The 21,110-nt window shown below is 41.9% G+C and overlaps 1 protein-coding gene across 1 annotated transcript in view; it reads left to right on the top strand.

Annotated features, from left to right (window-relative positions):
- The window catches only part of LOC138960401 (cardioacceleratory peptide receptor-like), a gene marked incomplete at its 5' end in the record, with an annotated part of 61,377 nt that overhangs the window by 27,789 nt on the left and 12,478 nt on the right, over window positions 1–21,110 (top strand). Inside the window, one exon of the mRNA XM_070332303.1 lies at window positions 7,962–8,104. Within this exon, the coding sequence (XP_070188404.1) occupies window positions 7,962–8,104 (143 nt within the window). The remainder of the gene's footprint in view (window positions 1–7,961; window positions 8,105–21,110) is intronic.

Raw genomic sequence — 21,110 nt, 5'->3', positions numbered from 1 at the left:
AGGAGTCAGGGATCTGCATGCAGGTGTACTTGCGATCTTATTGTTTTCGACTTCTTGCGTAGAATGGACAGGTTCCAAGACGAGGGTTACTAATTGCCGAGCATGTTGATGTCGTGTTTACAAGTTGGCAAGCTACTCCTTGATCGATGCAGAGGGGTGGTAAGACTGAGAGTTAGAGGAAACTGCATGCAGTTTTATTTGCGATCGCATTGCTGGTATAATTTAGCAGTATTTATTTGTCCTTTTGATTTTGTTTTTTGTCGGCGCGTTCACCTCTTGCAAGGTAACAACTCGTAATTTTATTATGGATTTGTTTATTTATTTATTTGATTGGGAAGTATAGTATTCTAATTTTATAATCGTTTTCTTTTCAGTCTTAAAGGCGCACTCCTCTTTGTGAAAGCCGTCTCATTTATAAGTACTCTGTGGTATACTGATACTATTTCATAGGAAGAAAGCTGTACCAGAATAAATAATTATATTCGTACTGTACTGCCTGGCCGCAAGATGGATTAGCGATAATGGTGGGGTCTGGAGCACGACCCCCCCCCCCACACACACACACACACAAAAAATACCACCACCCCCCAAAAAAAAAGTTTAAACAAAACAATATTCAGTAAGGTTTAGAGCCGGGGAAGAACCAAAACAATTGAATGTGATCTCTACAAGCCGAACAGAGACATGTCATCACTATTGCAAAACAGAAAACGGGTCAGTCGCGACTGTTTCCGGTGAGATGGTTGCTGGTCGAACCTCGCCCGCAATTCTCAGTACACTTCCTTCCGCTTCCGGTTAACAACAAGACTCTGGTCTCTACCATTGGCAAAATTCGCGGAGTTGAAGAATGTATACATGCATAGGCTTACGTGCAGATATATCTAGGTAGCTGCAGTTTCATTAGCAGCCACTGATGAGATGTGGTTTGCGTTAATTCTAGACGCAGCGCTGGCAGTTCTGTGCAAAGTATTGACGAAACTCGGAAAGAAAGTGTACTTTTTGTTGTTGCTTTGTTAATGAATATGAACTACGATCAAGATACGCATCTGTTAATAATGTTGCTTCTGCGTTTGTCAGCCTAAAAGGTAAGTGTCTGTTCAATTACAGAAAATATTGTGCTTATTTTTGCTCCTGATCTTATTCAACACTCATCATGATTTTGAAACCTTAGACCACTTTCAACTCATCTCGTGGAAGCAAACACGATACTGACTGTTACATAATATATTCACCAGAGTTAACAAGTAAGGGCTAAACTAGTCAGTGTCGCGTTCTTTTCTAAACTTACGAAGTCGCCCAGCTTGGCCACGAACAAATGACGGAAAGGCATGGCCACCGAAATGCACGATCCAATATCGTCGTGTTATTTGCATTGTGCGAAAAATCAGTTAAGTACATCCTAAAGGGATAGTGTTCATGACAAGAGAGGAAAGAGCTCTGCAAGAAGAAGAAAAAATGGCATGGTAAAGCACCTTACCACCCCCTCCCCCCTCCCTTCCCACCTCCCTTCCCCCCTCCCTTTCCACCTCCCCTCCCTCCCCCCTCGTTCCCCCTCGCTCCGCCCCCCCCCCCCCATCGCAGCATTAACACTGGCAACAAATAAACAATCAACAACAAATATTCAACAACATTTCAGGGTTGAGAAGCTAAATGACATTCACGCGAGTTGACGTCCCAATTCCCCAGTGCCAACGTTAGTGGGGAAACGGATACATTTCTTCTTCTTCTTCTTCTTCTTCTTCTTCTTCTTCTTCTTCTTCTCCTCCTCCTCCTCCTCCTCCTCCTCCTCCTTCTCCTTCTTCTTCTTCTTCTTCTTCTTCTTCTTCTTCTTCTTCTTCTTCTCCTTCTCCTTCTTCTTCTTCTTCTTCTTCTTCTTCTTCTTCTTCTTCTTCTTCTTCTTCTTCTTCTTCTTCTTCTCCTCCTTCTCTTTCTCCTCCTCCTCCTCTCCTACTCCTTCTCCTTCTCCTTCTTCTTCTCCTTCTTCTTCTTCTTCTTCTCCTTCTTCTTCTTCTTCTTCTTCTTCTTCTTCTTCTTCTTCTTCTTCTTCTTCTTCTTCTTCTTCTTCTTCTTCTTCTCCTTCTTCTTCTTCTTCTTCTTCTTCTTCTTCTTCTTCTTCTTCTTCTTCTTCTTCTTCTGCTCCTTCTCCTTCTCCTTCTTCTTCTTTATTTCGAGCGTACTCGAATTATAACTGATCATGTGGCTCTCTCACGCATACACATGACTTGAGTGTTTGAACAAAAAAATTAAAAAAGGTCTTATATAGACATTTCTACCAATTAGTTATCGAGCCTCTGAACGCTTAAATTGTCATTTTAAGAAAAAGGATGTCATTTGTTGACATCTCCAAGACAAAAAGAAATGTATGTTAATTCCGAGTGTTCCTCGCATCGTCTAATTTTCGATCAGTCCTTGTATTTTATATAAAAAATAATAAAAAATCTATAGACACATTCGAAAGTATTTTAGTAGACGCCCGTGTAATTGTTCCGCGATAAACGTACCATTTTAGCGATTTGTAATCGACAAAAGTGACCGAGGCATTCTTACCCCATTTATACAATTGGGTCGTGTATCTTGCAATTTAAGAATCATCGTGTGCAAATTAAGTAAAAAAAGGGTTGCCATGTCCGCATTTACTTTTTGGCCCGTGTACTTTTAGAGGAAAAATATTACCATAGCAAACATCAACCCCCGGTTAAAAAAGAAGAATCCTCATCTTCAATCATGCTTATAAATACAAGCACTCACCTCAACTCAGTTAAAAAACAAAGGAATACTGTACTCACCAATACAAGAACGAGACAAGACGGTACGAATTTAGATTTCACCTCAACTCTGCAAGCAAGAATTACAGCTCTTTGCTCCCATGAGATCAGCAAATCTTTTTGGCCTGCAATGAATGTTAACCTTTTTTAAGGCCTTAAACCCTCCAGGGCTTTTGTCAGCACGAGAGAAAAAGTTCCACTGTGAACAGTGATTTTAATGAACTTCCAAGAAAGCTTCATTGACACCCTGGACATCAGTGGGGCCTCAGTAGATGGCTTGCAACGGAGCTATCAAAAAAAGGAGGGGGAGAAGAGGTGAGGGTAGCGAGGAGGGATTAAGAAAAACACTTATCAAGCTTGCAAAACTTAAACAAAGGAGAGCCATGGGAGGAAAAGTAGAAAAAGAGCAACCTTTGTTTTGTTTTTATTTCCATGTGCAATTCAGGACGTTTCAAATGTTGGGCGTTCTGATTGGCTAGGAAAAAAACCCAACCTAGGTGCAAAAACAAGGTAAGAGATGTTTTGCCCTTCGTGAGGAGCTAACCTTGTTAAATACGCCCGCTGTGGATTTGATTTTACCTCCACGATCGACAGCCTATCCCAGGTTAAGCGTGCATCATTAGGAACAGTGGTAGAAGGTGAGCATAAACTCGTTGTAGGGCCTGTGAGATATTTAACTGTGTTAATTCTTACAAGTAAAAGAAAAACAAAAGCAGCTTAGGCAAAACAGACAGACAGAGAGACAGACTGACCGACATTGAAACGGACAGACATTCAGATGGACAGGTAGACAGAAAGACAGACAGACAGACAGACAGACAGACATTCAATCAGACTGACAGACTGGCAGACAGGCAAATATACGAAATTAAAAAACAGGATCAAAAAAGTAAGTTTAGAAAAAAAACTTTATGCAATTACTTTTTTCTTATTTGTTTCCTCTCATACTTTGGATCAGTTGCCCGTTTCTCTGTTTACCGGAGTGTGTAGCTTGTCTGTGTATGTTTGTTTGTTAGTTTGTTTGTTTGTTTTGCAAATCCTGTAGCTGTTGCTATTTTTTTCTCTTCTTCTTTCTTTTTGTTCTTATTGTTGGTGTTGTAATGTTGATTGCACTTACTTTATATCAACCAATACTAAAGTTAAAACAGAGAGAAAGACAATGGCAAAGTCACACAGAAACGCAGATACAGAATCAGAAAAAAACACAGACATCAAGTTAAGAATTTGAACGTCCCGAGAAAGAAAACAACAAAAAAACGAGAAAACAAACAACGGCACGGAAAATCGAATTTCCCTGATAAATTGAGCGCAAAACCAACATTGCACGGCTGGTGAAGGTTTTCACCCAATTTCACCTCCTCCAGAAAAAGGTGAAGGGTCCAGGTCAAAGCTGTCACGCGCTGCAACAAGTTTTATGGCTGCTTGTTGACTGCACGTGCACCCCTCTGAAAGGCCAAAGCTATTGTGCCACGCTCGGTTGTCTGTCATGGTGTCTTTGGAAACTTAGCAGAAACATTATTGTGACACATTTCGCACCCTTACTACAGCATACATTCCCGTGTCATTTTCTTCAACTGTGACGTGTCTACGCCATATAAGGCACTAGTGGTAAGGCGTCCCCCCGTTATCGGGAGGTCGTGGGTTCGAACCCCGGCCGGGTCATACCTAAGACTTTAAAATTGGCAATCTAGTGGCTACTCCGCCTGGCGTCTGGCATTATGGGGTTAGTGCTAGGACTGGTTGGTCCGGTGTCAGAATAATGTGACTGGGTGAGACATGAAGCCTGTGCTGCGACTTCTGTCTTGTGTGTGGTGCACGTTATAAGTCAAAGCAGCACCGCCCTGATATGGCCCTTCGTGGTCAGCTGGTCGTTAAGCAAACAAACAAACAAACAAAAAATATAAGGCACTCAGCTTGGCTCTCTGGCACACCTTTCGGGTCAAAGATGTATTTTACAGGATAAAGGATCGCGTGACCTCCCAAACCTAAATATATTATACTATAGCTTTCATTTTGTTTTTATAAAGAACAAACCCAGTTAGCAATTACATAAAAGAAGTAATAAATAACTGTGTTCACCGATAACAAATTGGCCATTGGATTCATTGATTATTTTTTCATCTTAGACTAAAATGAAGGTTCAAAAAGCGTAAGGAAGCAAGGAGGAAATAAGCTTCGACCGACCAACCGACACCGGTTACAATAAACACACATGTTCATGAAGGTTGGAGATATTCTATATGTGCGATACAAGTAGATTCATTGAACAGAAATCTTCGTAAAAATCTGCTTTGTCAAAGAAATACTGAAAAATGGCCACAATATCTATGGGCTCTGCTTCACATCTGTCACGGAAAAATCCTTGGTGATGTGACCGAGCTCTTGTTCAGGTGTGTGTGTGTGTGTGTGTGTGTGTGTGTGTGTGTGGGTGTGTGTGTGTGTGTGTGTGTGTGTGTGTGAGTGTGTGTGTGTGTTTGTGTGTGTGTGTGCGTGCGTGCGTGCGTGCGTAGTGTGTGTATGTGTGTATGTGTGTGTGTGTGTGTGTGTATGTGGGTGTGGGTGCGTGCGTGCGTAGTGTGTATATATATATGTGTGTGTGTGTGTGTGTGTGTGTGTGTGTGTGTGTGTGTGTGTGTACGGCGACCTACCAGCCCGCCCTTATGTGCCCTGTATCTGTGTCAGCGTCGTTTACGTTTAAGCCCCACTGACTTTGGTACATCATACCCCCATTCCACTCAGCCGTTCTAGGTCCCGTTCCCGTACCGACCAAGGAACGGTGCGGGCACGGGAGGGATCGGGAGGGAACCGCAATGGAACGTAAATGATCGTTAACGGAACTGCTTTGAACGGTAGGGTCGGTAGGGACACATTCGTTCTAACTTCCGTTCCCAGCCGTCCTGGGGACGGCTACCACTATGGTCAGACGCTGCCCAAAGATGCCAAAAACGGCCGTTTGCGCAGCGTTCCATTGTTGTGGCAGCCGTCCTTGGTCGGTACGGGAACGGGACCTAGAACGGTTGTGTGGAATGGGGGTATTGGGATTTGACCATGCGTCAGTGAATCAGAACAGTGAAAAGCGCGGTGAAATATGCTATTTCAGCGTGTATTGCGCTTTGATCCTGCATAAAGTAGCAGAATGAAAGCTAGGGCTTGTAAAGGAGGAAAGCGGTAACAACTAAATTCTTACTAAGCTATCTGTGTTTGACGGGGAAGCTTTGCATTGGTGTCTACGGTTTCAGATGTATAGTACAATAGCATTTAGTGACTAAACATCAACATGAAGTCTTTTCTACTATATGTACAGCTTTCTGGCGGCCCGGCCGGCAGTACACTGTTCGTCATTAACGATCATGATTTCTAGGATGAGTCAAAGATTCTTTAGAGTGTTTTCTTAAAGAGCACCATCAATGTGAAAGAAGTGAAATACGCATAAGCAGCAATGTGCACAAACATAGGCGGCTGGAGGGGCCAAAGAGGGGAGGGGGGGGGATATGGTTACAAGATAATACTATCAAACAGCATGTATGGTGTTACTTAACTATTATTCAATCTTACAATTATATAATTTGCGATTATCTAACACATTATTGGTAGGTGAGGTTAGTAAATTGTATAACAGTAAAATCCGATGCTTTTCCACAATCTGCATTTAGCTGGTATGTTGTAATAGATGTTTCATGAATCCCGCTAAGTTAGTGGTTTTGGAAGACTTCTGTTTCCATCACGGGCACAGGTGTTGTGGAACTCAAAAAGCGTTAAACTTATTAGTGTGCACCGAGGCCCTTTGTTCACACTGAGCTGTGTTCCCACTGAAGCATTGCAGGCAAGTTGAAAACGCCTGCATGCTCAAGGCTTTTATTTCTGGGTACACACTATATGGATGGAAGATAGTCTCATATATTTCCTGGAGTTTTGTCTGGGACTGGCCCAGGGGGGTATTGCGGAGATATCAAATGCAGAAGTAAGCAAGCGCTCTGAAGAAGAAAAAGAAAACACCCTTAACTCCAGTCGAAAAACACTTTTCCGGAAATTGTCGAGAGTACGCTGAAATGGGTTTAATGTCGGCCGGACACTGTTCAACTCGGGTTTTGGATCATCGAGAAAACCCTGGGAATACGGGTAGACGTAGGGCAGTCTGTCCATATGGGTGGTTTGTCGACGACTATATAATTATACGACTTGCCAGCTGCTTGACATCTTGTCAACACATAAAATATCCGAACAGCTTACCTGCCCATGTGTAGCCTCGTTCTCTCAAACATGTGTAAACTGAAAGAAAAAAACACCCACAAAAACACGCAAATAGTCTAGAAAGTAGACAAAGATTGGAGAGAAAAAATGCATTTATAATAAATATGTCCATATTCAATAGTGCTGGCCGGCATAACCGGTTACTACCGGTAAAACTCAAAATGAACATTACTGCTCATGGAGCGATGTTTGGGTACGGATTCGTACATTTCGCCACGATCGAGTATGGCGATACAAACGCCGGAAGTCCGTGGTTCTTTACGGGATATGCTAAAGCGCTACTGGAACTTCGATCTTCCACGAACAAGAAAGAGGTCTATTAAGTTCCCCGATCTTGAAGTGACGCTGCACTATTCAGTCAGAAGTCGACTTTTAACCCCCAAGTAAATCACAGGGGGAGAGAGAGGCGACTTCTGAGTGGCAGCTGTTGAGTGATCGACAAAGACTGCTAGGTCTGAGGCGTCAAGCAGGCAAAGAAAGGTGCTGACGCTCTCCGACACAAGACGCAAGGGAATTGAGGGCCCTTCTCATCACTGACCAAGCTCGTCGCTTTTGAGCCGAAAGGAGGAGAGGGGAAAATGCAGAAAGAAAGTGAGAACGAACGATAGAAAATCGGAGAGAAAGAAAGAAAGAAAGAAAAGGAAGTGCTAAAGAGCGTGTCCTAAAGAGTACACAATCAGCTGATTTGTTGCTGACAAGAGCTTTTTTCTTAGCCTAAAACAGACGGACAGACACCCGCACGCACACAATCTCTCGGTCTCCCCCCTCATTTCGTCCCCACTTACTCCCCAAGCAATCCCCAACCATCCCTCTCCCTGTTCTCTCCCTTCTTACCCTACTCAATTCCTTAAAACATTGTTTATACCCCCCACACACAAAACACGGTCAAGCTTTCATGCAAGATTGTGTATGTGTCTGATACATCTGACGTCACGTGTGTTGCAGGTTTCCGGTTCCGGTTGCTGGTGGGACTGGCGTGGTTGTGTGCCCTTCTTTTCTCCATCCCCATGCTGATCATCAACGAAACACGGATCATCCACGGTCGCAACCAGTGCTGGATTGAGTTCCCAGCGCCGTGGATATGGAAGGTAAATGTATTTTGGTACTCAGTCAAACGTGAGTCTTAGGTGTCTGAATTATACGTCATTTGTATTTTTGACTAAAAAAATAGACATGTTACACATATCGACACAGTCATTAAAGCTTAGGCTTTTAAAGAAGTATGTTCAGACAACTATTTAACATTTATCCTGACCTTTGACGTAAAGATTGTCGTTCGTTTTTTTTTGCTTTTACCTGCCAAAAAGTATTGCTAGTGTAGACAGCTCCTTGCTAACGTATGTGGAATTGTTTTTTGAAACCAGCATAACCCTACACTCACGATTGTTCTCACTCCCGAAAAAGAAGCACACAAAAACAAAAACAAATAGTACTAATACAAGTATGTATAACATCAGTCGTGAAAGCGTATGATGTCAAATCTGACCTAGCGTAAAAAGAAACTGCAAAAAAATGTGTCAGGGTTTCAAGTGTTACACAAATCAATCGTCATATTTTCCATTTCACTGGTGTTCACAGCCAGTAAATCCATTTGATTTAAGCCATTTCCCCGGATGAAACCGGCCCCCGGGGGCAAGCTTGATTTGACCAACCCGATCCGCCGCTCCACTACCTCCGTTTTCATCCCGGAGGCTCTCGCTCTCTCTCTCTCTCTCTCTCTCAGTCTCTCTCTCTCTCTCTCTCTCTCTCTCTCTCTCAGTCTCTCTCTCTCTCTCTCTCCCTCTCTCAGTCTCTCTCTCTCCCTCTCTCCTCTCTCTCTCTCTCTCTCTCCTTCTTTATCTTGTTTATTTCTCTCTCTCTCTCTTTCTTTCTCTCTCTCTCAGTCTCTCTCTCTCAGTCTCTCTCTCTCCCCTCTCTCACTCTCCAGTCTCCCCTCTCTCACTCTCTCGCCGCGTCTATCTCTCTCTCTCCTTTATCTTGTTTATCTCTCTCTTTTTCTTTCTCTCTCTCTCTCAGTCTCTCTCTCTCTCTCTCTCAGTCTCTCTCTCTCTCCCCCTCTCTCACTCTCTCGCTCTCTCTCTCTATCTCTCTCTCCTTTATCGTGTTTATCTATCTCTCTTTCTCTCTCTCTCTCTCTCTCTCTCTCTCTCTCTCTCTCTCTCTCTCTCTCTCTCTCTCTCTCTCTCTCGCCCTCTCTGTTTGTCGGACTGCCCAACTCATTTTCTGTCTTCGATCTCAATCCCTGAACCCCCCCCCCCCCTTCCCCTTCTCTCTCACTTCTTTTTTCAATCTGTATCTTTGTCTCTCTGTCTGTCTGTTAGTCCACGCCAACCCTCCACATTTTCGTCGTGTCCACGAGCGCTGGGCTGGTGTAGGAGCAAAGTAAATTAGGTTACTCAGCGGCCGAGCAGCAAAGCGTAAAGCGAAGCAATGCCTGATCTTCTGCCTCGATTGTTTGGCGTGCTCGCTCCAAGCGTCTCTGGCGCCTAAATCTCAGAAAATTTTGACACCTCCTTCCTGCATTTCTCCCTCCATCCCTGCCCCTGTCCTCAAAACCCCCGTCTGTTTCTGTTTTTTTTTTTTTTTAGGCGGTAGCGGGTGGGGCTTGGGAGGGTAGGTTAGGGGACACAACAAGTGAAAATCAAAAGCACAGAGTGAAACCCGCTAGTTACAAGCCTATTCGAGTCATTCTAGGCCCCCTCCCCCGGCCTCAGTTTCCGCCTCCCTTTGCCATACCCTTGTTTTCTGAGATGGGAGGGGATGGCAATAAGCACAAAACGAAAACTGCATCGTGGTTGCAACCCATGCATCCATTCTCAAGCCCCTGTTGTCCTGGGGGGGGGGGGGGGGTTGGAGGTAGTTATGATGGGGTTGGGGGTGGGGGGAGGGGGTGGGGTTAGAGATATTTTAGGGGTAGGGGTAGGGAAGTGTGGTAAGAGCCGGGGGAGGGAGTTTCGAGGAGCCGTCGAAATCAGGAGGCAGAGACGGACGCCTAGTTACAATCCCATCAATCCCTCAACAACTTGTTTTCAGGAGATGTAGGCTGCGGCCGGACGTAGGGGAGGGGTAGAGGGAAGGCGGGAGTGGGGAGTAATCCCTACATTCTGTTTTCAGAGGGACGTATGAAGAAGGAGGGGAGAGGGGACGGGGCTAAACACTGAGAAGTCAAGAGCAGAGACAAAGTCTTCGTCACAGCCCAACCCACTCACCTACCCCCCCCCCCCCCTACCACCTTCACAAAATGTCCTTTTAAGGAAGTTAAAGGATAAAAAAAGAGAGAGAGAGAGAGAGAGAGAGAGAGAGAGAGAAAGAGAGAGAGAGAGAGAGAGAGCCCTCCCCTCCCCTCCCTAGAATCTGTCCCTTCTCGTCCAGGAAAAGGGGGAGAGGGAGGGAACAAGGGGTATGAACGAAAACTGGAATCAGAAGGATGTAGAGAGGCGTTCGCGTGGTCAGGTGACTGCTTCCGGAGGACCGAGAGTGTAAATTGACCATCTCTATTCTCGCCTCCTCGCCTTTCCCGCAAACCCGCCGACGGGCTTCAATAAAGAAATTGGAAACAGCTTTAGAAAATCGATGATTGCGACAGACGTGAATTCCTTTTGTTTTTTCCTTTCCATCCAGTGAGTCAAGTCAGTAGTTCTTGTTTTTCAACGCTAACTCCGAAATGAGTGTGATGTTGTGAGAGAGTACGGTTACTAATTGAACAAATGTTTTAAACTGTCGCCGTTTTAGCTGAAAACACAAAGAAATGTGGAAGATTTAATTTGTTTTTGTTTTGTGTTTCATCGTAATAAATATACAATGTCAGTGCATTGTTTTCTCTATCTTTCACTCCAGCCTCGCGATGCATTTGCCGTGATGTTTGTAAGACGTCAGTTACGGTTTCGAATTCTACAACGGTTATAAGATGGATGTCGCTTTTATCGAAAAACACGTGGCGTGCACGCGTGCTGAGCTGAATTATATCATCTCTAATACATAAAGCACAGGAGCTTGTATCAAAGCGCTGGTCGAGTATTAGCATTATTCCTTCGAATCTGTATCCTTACTGTAGTGTTACTGTTGGGAGTAACGCTAGAGTAAAGATAAAGGAGTACAGTCGAGACCGGATGTAAGAAAGTCGTCGGGACCCACTTTTTGTCTTTCATACATCCGGTCTTTACTAAATCCGGTTAACCGGATGTATGAAAATATTGTGGATTGACTTTCATACATCCGGCCACGCGTCTGTTACTTGATAAAAGTAGGGGTTTTTTCATATCATTTTTGTATTTATTTGGTTTTTTTAATGTTTAAATGTTTTGATACATATCCTTGTTAGAAGAAAAGGGTTGTGAATAACAAGTGGAAAAGTACATGTACTTACATACACTGACACAGTCAGAACAACCGATAGAAAGAGCAACTGTTTGTGTAAGGAACTGTTCTGCTTTGCATAAGGCCGTGCACTCTCCGCCCCCCCGTCCCTCTGTGTGTGTGTGTGTGTGTGCGCGCGTACGTGCGTGCGCTCGCGCGCACGTGTGTGTGTGTGTGTGTGTGTGTGTGTGTTTGTGTGTGGCTCAACTGTATTGTGTGTGTTCCCTCCACAACCCTTTTGCGCTTTTGACAATGTTTTTGGTCGTGGAAGCTTTGTAATGACCGTTGGCGTAGCAAATAACGTTTTCTGAGTTCTCTCTCTCTCTCTTTCTCTCTCTCTCTCTCTCTTTCTCTCTCTCTCTCTCTCTCTCTCTCTCTCTCTCTCTCTCTCTCTCTCTCTCTCCCCCTCTCTCTCTCCAAAACGCACACATTTATAACACACACACACACGCGCGCGCACTGAATACAAAAAAGTGAGTTAAACTTAAAACCAGTTTAATGGATTAAAACAACAACAATAACATAAAAAAACTGAGTCACACCCACGACCAATGCCTCTGGTTCTAATTGTACAAAAAAATGCCTTCCTGGGCTATTATGGCTCTTCAGTCATGGCAAATTTATAACAGGCTAAAATGACTGAATAGACAAACAAAACAGATTATTAATGGAGTTAAACATAAAATCAGTTTAATGGATAAAATCAACAACAACAACAACAAGAACATAACAACAACAACAACATAAAATACAACAAAATAAAATACAACAACATAAAATACAACAACATAAAATACAACAACATAAAAAAAAAACATAAAAAGATAACAACTGATTCACATCCATGACCAATGTCTCTGGTTATAAATGTAACAAAAATGCCTTCTGGGCTTTTATGGGTCTTCGTGACGAATTTGTAACAGGTTAAAAAAAATGATTGAATGGAGAAACAAATTAAACAGAACAACTCGTTGACAGCAATAGAATCTGGATAAAAATCAGTTGGTGGGGAAGTTTTCAAGGCATCCTCATTTAGACTACCTTTGTGGACACCACCCGCTCAAAATATGGCCACAGAGATTTCGGAGGTAAATGTTCTCCTCGGACCTGTCTACCCCATTTATCGGGAAAAGGGGTGGGTGTGGCAGCCATCCCCGCGAGCAAGTGGCTGTGTACACCACAATGGTGGTTTGAAGGAGTGTGGTAGCCGCGAATATCTCTACATCCGAACCCCATGAACGGGGTCGGAGGGTGTTGTGAGCGAGATAATCACCTACATCTCCATCCACGTATGCAGAGAAAGCCTGATGATTCCTGCACATGGTGTCGATTATTTTTTTCTCGGACAACCATGTGCTGAGCCTGGCTACCACACAAATCAAGGCTTATGGCACGATACAGGCAGTTCCCATCCCCTACAATGTGGTTTAACTCCGAAGGGACCCCAAAATCTTGGGTTGGACACCGTTCGGGCAAAAACAAAGGGCCCGGAACTTTGGTGACTTGGGTCTACTTTCGTTTTCTTACAACCGGTCTTGCAACAACGCATTTGTGCTGCTCGGGACCAGAGATTTGCTTTCATACAACCGGACTTTTATACATCCGATTTTCATACAACCGGAAAATTCTAAGTAATAACAAAGAGTAGCTTCTGCCGGGACCCTGCCTACCCCTTTCATACATCCAGACTTTCATACATCCGGTGTATTATACATCCGGTCTATACTGTAGAATACTCCAATCGACCGGTGTAACACGACATTTTTACTCCACGAAAAATTTACTCCGGAGTAAATATTTCGTACGAAATTCTTACTCCGAGCCGGCTGTACACTTTTCGTACGAGAAAAGAACTCCCCAAGGCACGAAAAAATTACTCCCTCCACGAAAATTTTTACTCCCCATTTTTACATTTAGTCAAGTTTTGACTAAATGTTTTAACATAGAGGGGGGAATCGAGACGAGGGTCGTGGTGTATGTGTGTGTGTGTGTGTGTGTGTGTGTGTGTGTGTGTGTGTGTGTGTGTGTGTGTGTGTGTGTGTGTGTTTGTGTGTGTGTAGAGCGATTTAGACTAAACTACTGCGCCGATCTTTATGAAATTTGACATGAGAGTTCCTGGGTATGATATCCCCGGACGTTTTTTTTCTTTTTCCGATAAATATTTTTGATGACGTCATATCCGGCTATTTGTAAAAGTTGAGGCGGCACTGTCACACCCTCATTTTTCAATCAAATTGATTGAAATTTTTGTCATGCAATCTTCGACGAAGGCCGGACTTTTGGTATTGCATTTCAGCTTGGTGGCTTAAAAATTAATTAATGACTTTGGTCATTAAAAATCTGAAAATTGTAATAATTTTTTTTGTTGATATAAAACGATCCAAATTTATTTTCATCTTATTCTACATCATTTCCTGATTCCAAAAACATATAATTATAATATATTTGGATTAAAAACAAGCTCTGAAAATTAAAAATATCAAAATTATGATCAAAATTAAATTTCTGAAATCGATTTAAAAACTATTTCATCTTATTCCTGGTCGGTTCCTGATTCCAAAAACATATAGATGTGATATGTTTGGATTAAAAACACGCTCAGAAAGTTAAAACGAAGAGAGGTACAGAAAAGCGTGCTATGCAGCACAGCGAAACCACTACCGCGCTGAACAGGCTCGTCAGTTTCACTCCGTTATGCACAAGAGGCGGACTACGGTCATTGTGAAAAAATGCAGTGCGTTCAGTTTTATTCTGTGAGTTCCACAGCTTGACTAAATGTAGTAATTTCGCCTTACGCGACTTGTTCTGACTTTCACTCCGACTCCGAGGGATTTGTGACGTCGTGACTGAGAGAGTACTGTCACTAATTGCAGAAGATTATATGACGCAGCTGTGTAGATAAGTAGACCTTTCGTTATCATGTTGAGCTAGATTACAACACTGTGACCATCTGCAATAAATGAAACCTCTCCAACACCTCAGGCTAACCAGACGAAGTCACTTAGCACATTAGTTATGTTGCCGCTGCTGTTGGTGGTGGTAGCAATGTTGTTGTTGTTGTTGTTGTTGTTGTTGTTGTTGTTGTTGTTGTTGTTGTTGTTCTTCTTCTTCTTCTTCTTCTTCTTCTTCTTCTTCTTCTTCTTCTGTGTAGGTTTTATATCTTGCTTAATAATGTTATTTGTGAACAGTTTTTGTGAAAAACTCGTACATGCCTGACGCTGCAAATAATGGGGTTTTTTCTCAACTTTCAAGCAGACAGTACTGGCAGCTGGAAACAACAACATTGGTGTATTACACAAAAGCGTGGTACCTACTCATATGATTAGTCTCGTTTTCTGTTCGTCTTTGTGATTCTATTTAGGAAATTGAATGGAGTACGAGCCTACAGACTGTATATAGATTTTGTGCTGGTCCTAGCCTATTCGGTACATTTAACTGGAAGCCATACCAAAGACATCCGGTCGTAGCTGCTAAGCTGTAAACATTACAAAGTCTCAGACTCTAAGGACGAACTGGTAATGCTATCTTTTTTTGTGAGACAGAACCAATTACTGATTGATGTACGTTGAAAGATAAACATCTTGTTTTGTCAAAGAGATCAGACATAAAAATATTATGTTTCCTTGTCAATAATAGCGTTTCGGAAAATACGCTTTGCCCACTCACGCGAAGCCCGCAAGCTTTTGTGAACACGTAGGTTTCTTTTACTCCTAAAAAATGGTATGTTTCGAAATTCGTTCAGAAACTAGGTGCGTCGGTAGCACGTACGTCTGTACGATAGCAATTATTTGATCGCGTTAACTATCATGCAGTATTAAGTAAGTCGGGTATCAAGAGTTCAGAAGATTAAGAAGTTCATTAAGATATGGAGTCAACGAGATTTAAGGATTCACGGTAAAATTGTAATAATCAAATGTTTTTTTATTTCACAGTTAGTATTTGTGATGCAGACGATTGGATTGCCAGATCGGGTTCTGACAGAGTTAAATAGATTGTTTTATAAGTTTATTTGGCAGAGAAAGTGTTCGAATAAAAAAGCATTTGAAAAAGTGAAAAGAAAAGTAATAGAGAAAGAAATAAGTGAAGGTGGGTTGAAAATGTTAAATTAATGTGCACATGACGCAATAGTCTTTTTATTTACAATGGGTTGGACGTTTGTATGAAAAGAAGGGAGAAAATTGGACGTTTATACCACTATGGTTTCTGGGACATGTTGTTTCAGGGTATGGTTGTTTTGATTTGAATGTTAAACCGAGTAAGGAATTGAATTTGACAATGATTGGAAGCCCATTTTGGCAGAGGGTAGTGTGGACACATTTGAGTTACAAGCTTAGGATGGAACATGATAAGATTGATGTAAACAATTTTTATAAACAGATTTTGTGGAGTAATGATTTGATTCGGTATAAAGGGAAAATGTTGTTTTATTTTTATTGGAAAAATGCTGGGATTGAAAGAGTAAGTGATTTGTTTATAGTGGAAGAAAAGAGATTGAAGTCAGCAGCAGAGGTATATATATACAAATTGGAAAGAATAATGCAAATATTTTATTGGATTATTGGGCACTAATAAACGCATTGCCCAAAGTATGGATTAATTGGATTGAAAATAAACATATTATTGTCCAGATGGATAAGCAATTGTTTGATGGTAGCCTGTATATGATACAAATAGGCCAAATACGAAAAATGATGGAAAAGAAAAGTGTAGACTGCTGTAGAAAAACCTTGTGTATATAATTTTTGGTTGAGGAAGTTTGGTGTACAAGTAGATAAGGAAATTTGGACCCTTGCCTATGTTTCTAAAGAAGTGAGGTTAAGAGAATTGCAATGGAAAATTATATCCAACAAATATTTTATTATGTAAAATGCAAGTCAGGGAAAATAACATATGTTGTATATGTTGCACGGAAGTTGATTTTGTTGAACATTTTTTGTATGAGTGCATACCGGTAAAGTTGTTTTGGACGAAGATAGAAAAGAGAAAATGTCCATGTTCCGTGAGTGTAATAAAAAGAAAATTAAATAAAACAAAGTACACGAAACATGTCTGTACACATTACTATGAAGTGTCACTTTCCTAAATAAAAAAATAAAAATAAAAGTAAGTCGGGTAACTAATTATATAAAGATTGAAGCTTATCAGCAATTAAGTTGTCTTTACTGCGATAAAAAGAGTTAAATGAAACACGAGCTGCTATAGCTCTATCCCGCTAACCGTTCCGTTTTCGGTATTGGCAATATTGCACGGGTAAAATACCAGAAATATCCGGTTAAAGCGTTTCTGAAAGAGCTGTCAAGAGCAGATTGGTAGATGTAGAACAGAAAGAAGATCAACAGAAGCAGGAAAGTTTAAGGAAAGAGTACACCTATTTGGACCCATCAGACCATTTTCTCGCTTTGAGTTTTATTTCCCCCATCCCTCATCATTATCTTCTGCGGTAACTGCGTCCGACCTTGCAGCCTGTTGATCGGATTTTCATCTGACGGGATCAGGGAATACTTAATCATTCCTTGCCGTCGTTGAACTCTATGGGCGTTACACAAATTGCTCAGCATCACTTGACGAGATTTAATTTGTCTGGCTAAAACTGTACTCACGAGGCTCCAAGGTTTCTTCAAGAAACTCGTTTGACCTCCGTTTCCTCCCGAGGGCTAGCTTAATTCTCTTTTCAAAAACAAGGATTAGCTTTTTCGGAACGATCCCTTGTAATGTAGGTCGTGGTTGACGACGGTTTGATGTATCAACTGCCTAGAGGATATAGGCACTCTTTTTACATTTAGTCAAGTTTTGACTAAATGTTTTAACGTAGAGGGGGGAATCGAGACGAGGGTCGTGGTGTATGTGCGTGCGTGCGTGTGTGTGTGTGTGTGTGTGTGTGTGTGTGTGTGTGTGTGTGTGTCTGTCTGTCTGTGTCTGTCTGTGTGTGTGTGTAGAGCGATTCAGACTAAACTACTGAACCGATCTTTATGAAATTTGACATGAGAGTTCCTGGGTATGGAATCCCCATACCTTTTTTTCATTTTTTTTATGAATGTCTTTGATGACGTCATATCCGGCTTTTTGTGAAAGTTGAGGCGGCACTGTCACGCCCTCATTTTTCAACCAAATTGGTTGATATTTTGGTCAAGTAATCTTCGACGAAGCCCGGACTTCGGTATTGCATTTCAGCTTGGTGGCTTAAAAATTAATTGATGACTTTGGTCATTAAAAATCTGAAAATTGTAAAAAAAATATTTTTTTTATAAAACGATCCAAATTTACGTTCATCTTATTCTCCATCATTTGCTGATTCCAAAAACATATAAATATGTTATATTTGGATTAAAAACAAGCTCTGAAAATTAAATATATAAAAATTATTATCAAATTTTTTTTTTCGAAATCAATTTAAAAACACTTTCATCTTATTCCTTGTCGGTTCATGATTCCAAAAACATATAAATATGATATGTTTGGATTAAAAACACGCTCAGAAAGTTAAAACGAAGAGAGGTACAGAAAAGCGTGCTATCCTCAGCGCAACTACTACCCCGCTCTTCTTGTCAATTCCACTGGCACTGCCTATGCCACGGGCGGTGGAGTGACGATGCTACGAGTATACGGTCTTGCTGCGTTGCGTTGCGTTCAGTTTCATTCTGTGAGTTCGACAGCTACTTGACTAAATGTTGTATTTTCGCCTTACGCGACTTGTTTTTACTGCTTCCAAGTGATAAGACGCGGTTAATTTTAGAGCATTCGTCTACTTGGACATGAACACATGGGATGTGTGTGTGTGTGTGTGTGTGTGTGTGTGTGTGTGTGTGTGTGTATGTGTATGTCTGTGTTTCTGGGGTGTGTATGCGGAGGGGAGGGGGTGTATGTGTTTGTGTGGGTAAACAGTTATTTCATTTCGGGCATGTTTGTTATATCTGCTATCCGCCAGGTAGTTTATTTCGGTTGTATGTCCAAATTGAAGGATCGTTCCTTGGACAGATCTGGAATGGTGAACATGGTCGGTCACACGGAAAGTAATGTATCTTCAAGTTAAGACGATTATTTGAAAGTACTCCTTTGTCCCCTGTGCCTATCTCGTATAGGCCTTGACTGCTGCAGTGCATACATTGGGTTCACGCCAGTTTTTAAGAGATCTGTTAACTCTCATGTTATGCTTTTCGACTGAGGGGACTTAATACAATCTCAGAATGACCTATGTTCTCTCTCGCCTACGCATTCTATTGACCAGCACGTTTTGAAACGGAAGGAAACGTCCTCAGATGTTTGTTGGTGCCGGTGTAATACAAAATTCTTACTCCACGAAAAATGTACTCCAGAGTAAAAATTTCGTACGAAATTCTTACTCCGATTACACCTTTCGTACGAGAAAAGAACTCCCCAAGGTACGAACAAATTACTCCCTCTACGAAATTTTGACTCCCCAAATTGTTACTTCCAGTAAAATCTCGTACGCGAAAATGGGATGTGGGCGAAGGGATAATGCCAATATGTGACCTCGCGCAAATAAATGTCGCGCTACCCTCCCTCCACCCCTTCCACCACCAAGGGGACAAGGGAGTAAACATTTCGTACACCTGGCATGGGAAGTTAAATTGCTCGTGTTAGGGTGAAGTAATTTATTCGTTATTTATTCGTCAGGGGAGTAACATGTGTGTGCGAAATGTTTACTCGGAACTCACCTGTCGTGCGGAGTAATTTTCTTGTGTGATGGGGGAGTACTTTTTTTTGTAAAGGGAGTAACATTTTCGTACGAAAATTTTACTCCGGAGAAAAAAATCTCGTAGGAGTAATTTTCTCGTGTTACACCGGGAAGAAAACTACTGATATCGTGACTAGAGGCTAAGGGAGCGGAAATTGTAAAAGTACTCCGTGACAGTGTACCCGACACCTAACACAACAAAAGACATATATCGTGTCATTGACACAACTGAATTAGCAACTTACAAAGAGGAATGAGAACTTTACTTGAGGTCCAGCAGACAGATATGTTGTTGTCTACGAAGGCGGCGGCAATTCAACTATCCTGTCTACTCTGTCTCTCCCATTTCGGGAATCAGAAATTAGGAGTAAGGGGAAGCCAACACGCGTGAGCAGGCATTGTCGCGCAAACGACATATATTTTGACTTTGATATCCTTGCAGTAAGTAATCAAGGAAATTGAAAAGTAGTATTTTTACGGTGATTTACGCGCAGTGTTTCGTCATTGTGCAGAACCTCGAAAAGTGAACAAAGAAATGCAGGTCTAATGAGTTTTTTCTTTGAAGCAACGTTTTTACAATTTGTCTGAGCCTGACGGTGAATGCAATAAGAGAACGAAACGGAAATTAGCCAGTCGTATTGCATGCATCGAGATACATGGCGCTTTCTTTTCTACATATGCCTTTCTGTTTTACCTGTCTTTTTGGATCTAGTTGAGAATGACACAAGAAGCTCTGAAAATGTCCTTCAGTGGATGTAATTGCAGTCTCATAATCATACGCTTTCAATGCAAAGTAAAGAGAAGTTGGCACTTTTGGACGCTTTTGACAAAACGTTTCTGGTTTGAAGGTAATGATGTGGAATATTTAGTCACGAGGGGATGTTCGCAAAAACTCAAACAGCAACATACAAATAACGGGTCTTTTCCACAACTAAACTAGCCGATAAGAACGGGTCAGGATAGTCTAGAAAAGCTTCGTGTTGGGATGGATAGATCTTGCTGCACACAACATTGCGGTATTTATTTTGTGTTCAGTCTTCTTTGTCTGCCATACCAGGGTTCGATGACAATTAGGAATAAGGAAACGCTAACTCTCACGAAATCCACGGGCAAGCAAACCGACGAGATATACTGTAATACTGATACCCGTTCCAGAAAGTTACTAGAGAACATGTTCAGATGTTTCATTTCTGACTGTTGTTCTCGAAAACCTTTTTTTGTTTGTCCTCACGCACGCACGGCAAAGCCCCAAAAATGCACTTCGGAATTAATTTCAAATGTTTCCTTTGAGTAAAATGCATGTGTGCATACATTTGCTAAGTCTCAATCAATGACTTCATTCATAGTAAAACAACAAAATGCAAAAGAGCTTTTAGTTGCAGCGCGAGCAATGGCGCTTTCGTTTGACATTTGTTTAAGCAGTTCATTATGGTTTTCAGATTTCAAGTGGGACATACAGCCGAGATCTAAAACGACGTTTAGCAAAGTCAATCGTCTACTAACTATATACATTTTGAGGGCATCAAAAATTTAAGCCTCACTTTAGACGTTTTTCGACGCCTTGAACAAACCTCTGATTTGAAGCCAATCAAGCGGAATTTTAGTCACGAGACTCGTAACACTTGAAACAACAAAAGACACTAATTTCAGCAAGTCTTTGACACAACTGAACTGGCCGCGTACAAAAAGGGTAGTCTAGACTGCTCTTCGGTTTAGCAGACTGATTTTCCTGTCCAGGTAGGTGGCGAATTCAAACGTGTTCCTGTCTAGTCTGTCTTATTTATCGTACACTAGAGATAATGAACCAGCGGACGCAAACAAGCGTAAAAAAACCCCATAGAACTACTTAACAGAAGCTTATGGTTGATTGTGAACAGATGTTATTGTCCACGAGGGCTCTGATTACTCTGTGATCTATATCTGACACCACAGATATAAAGAGAAGAGGGCGCGTGATCAGGCATTGTGCAAGGGTTTCCTCCACCCATTTAACACTGTCTACGAAGCGGAGAGTGGGCGTCACCAACATAGTTTCGCCATAG

The sequence above is a fragment of the Littorina saxatilis genome, linkage group LG2, assembly GCF_037325665.1.
Source record: "Littorina saxatilis isolate snail1 linkage group LG2, US_GU_Lsax_2.0, whole genome shotgun sequence".
In the NCBI taxonomy this organism is placed as follows: domain Eukaryota; kingdom Metazoa; phylum Mollusca; class Gastropoda; order Littorinimorpha; family Littorinidae; genus Littorina; species Littorina saxatilis.
The sequence above is the reverse complement of the archived record's forward strand: the minus strand, read 5'-3'. Positions and strand labels throughout refer to the sequence as shown.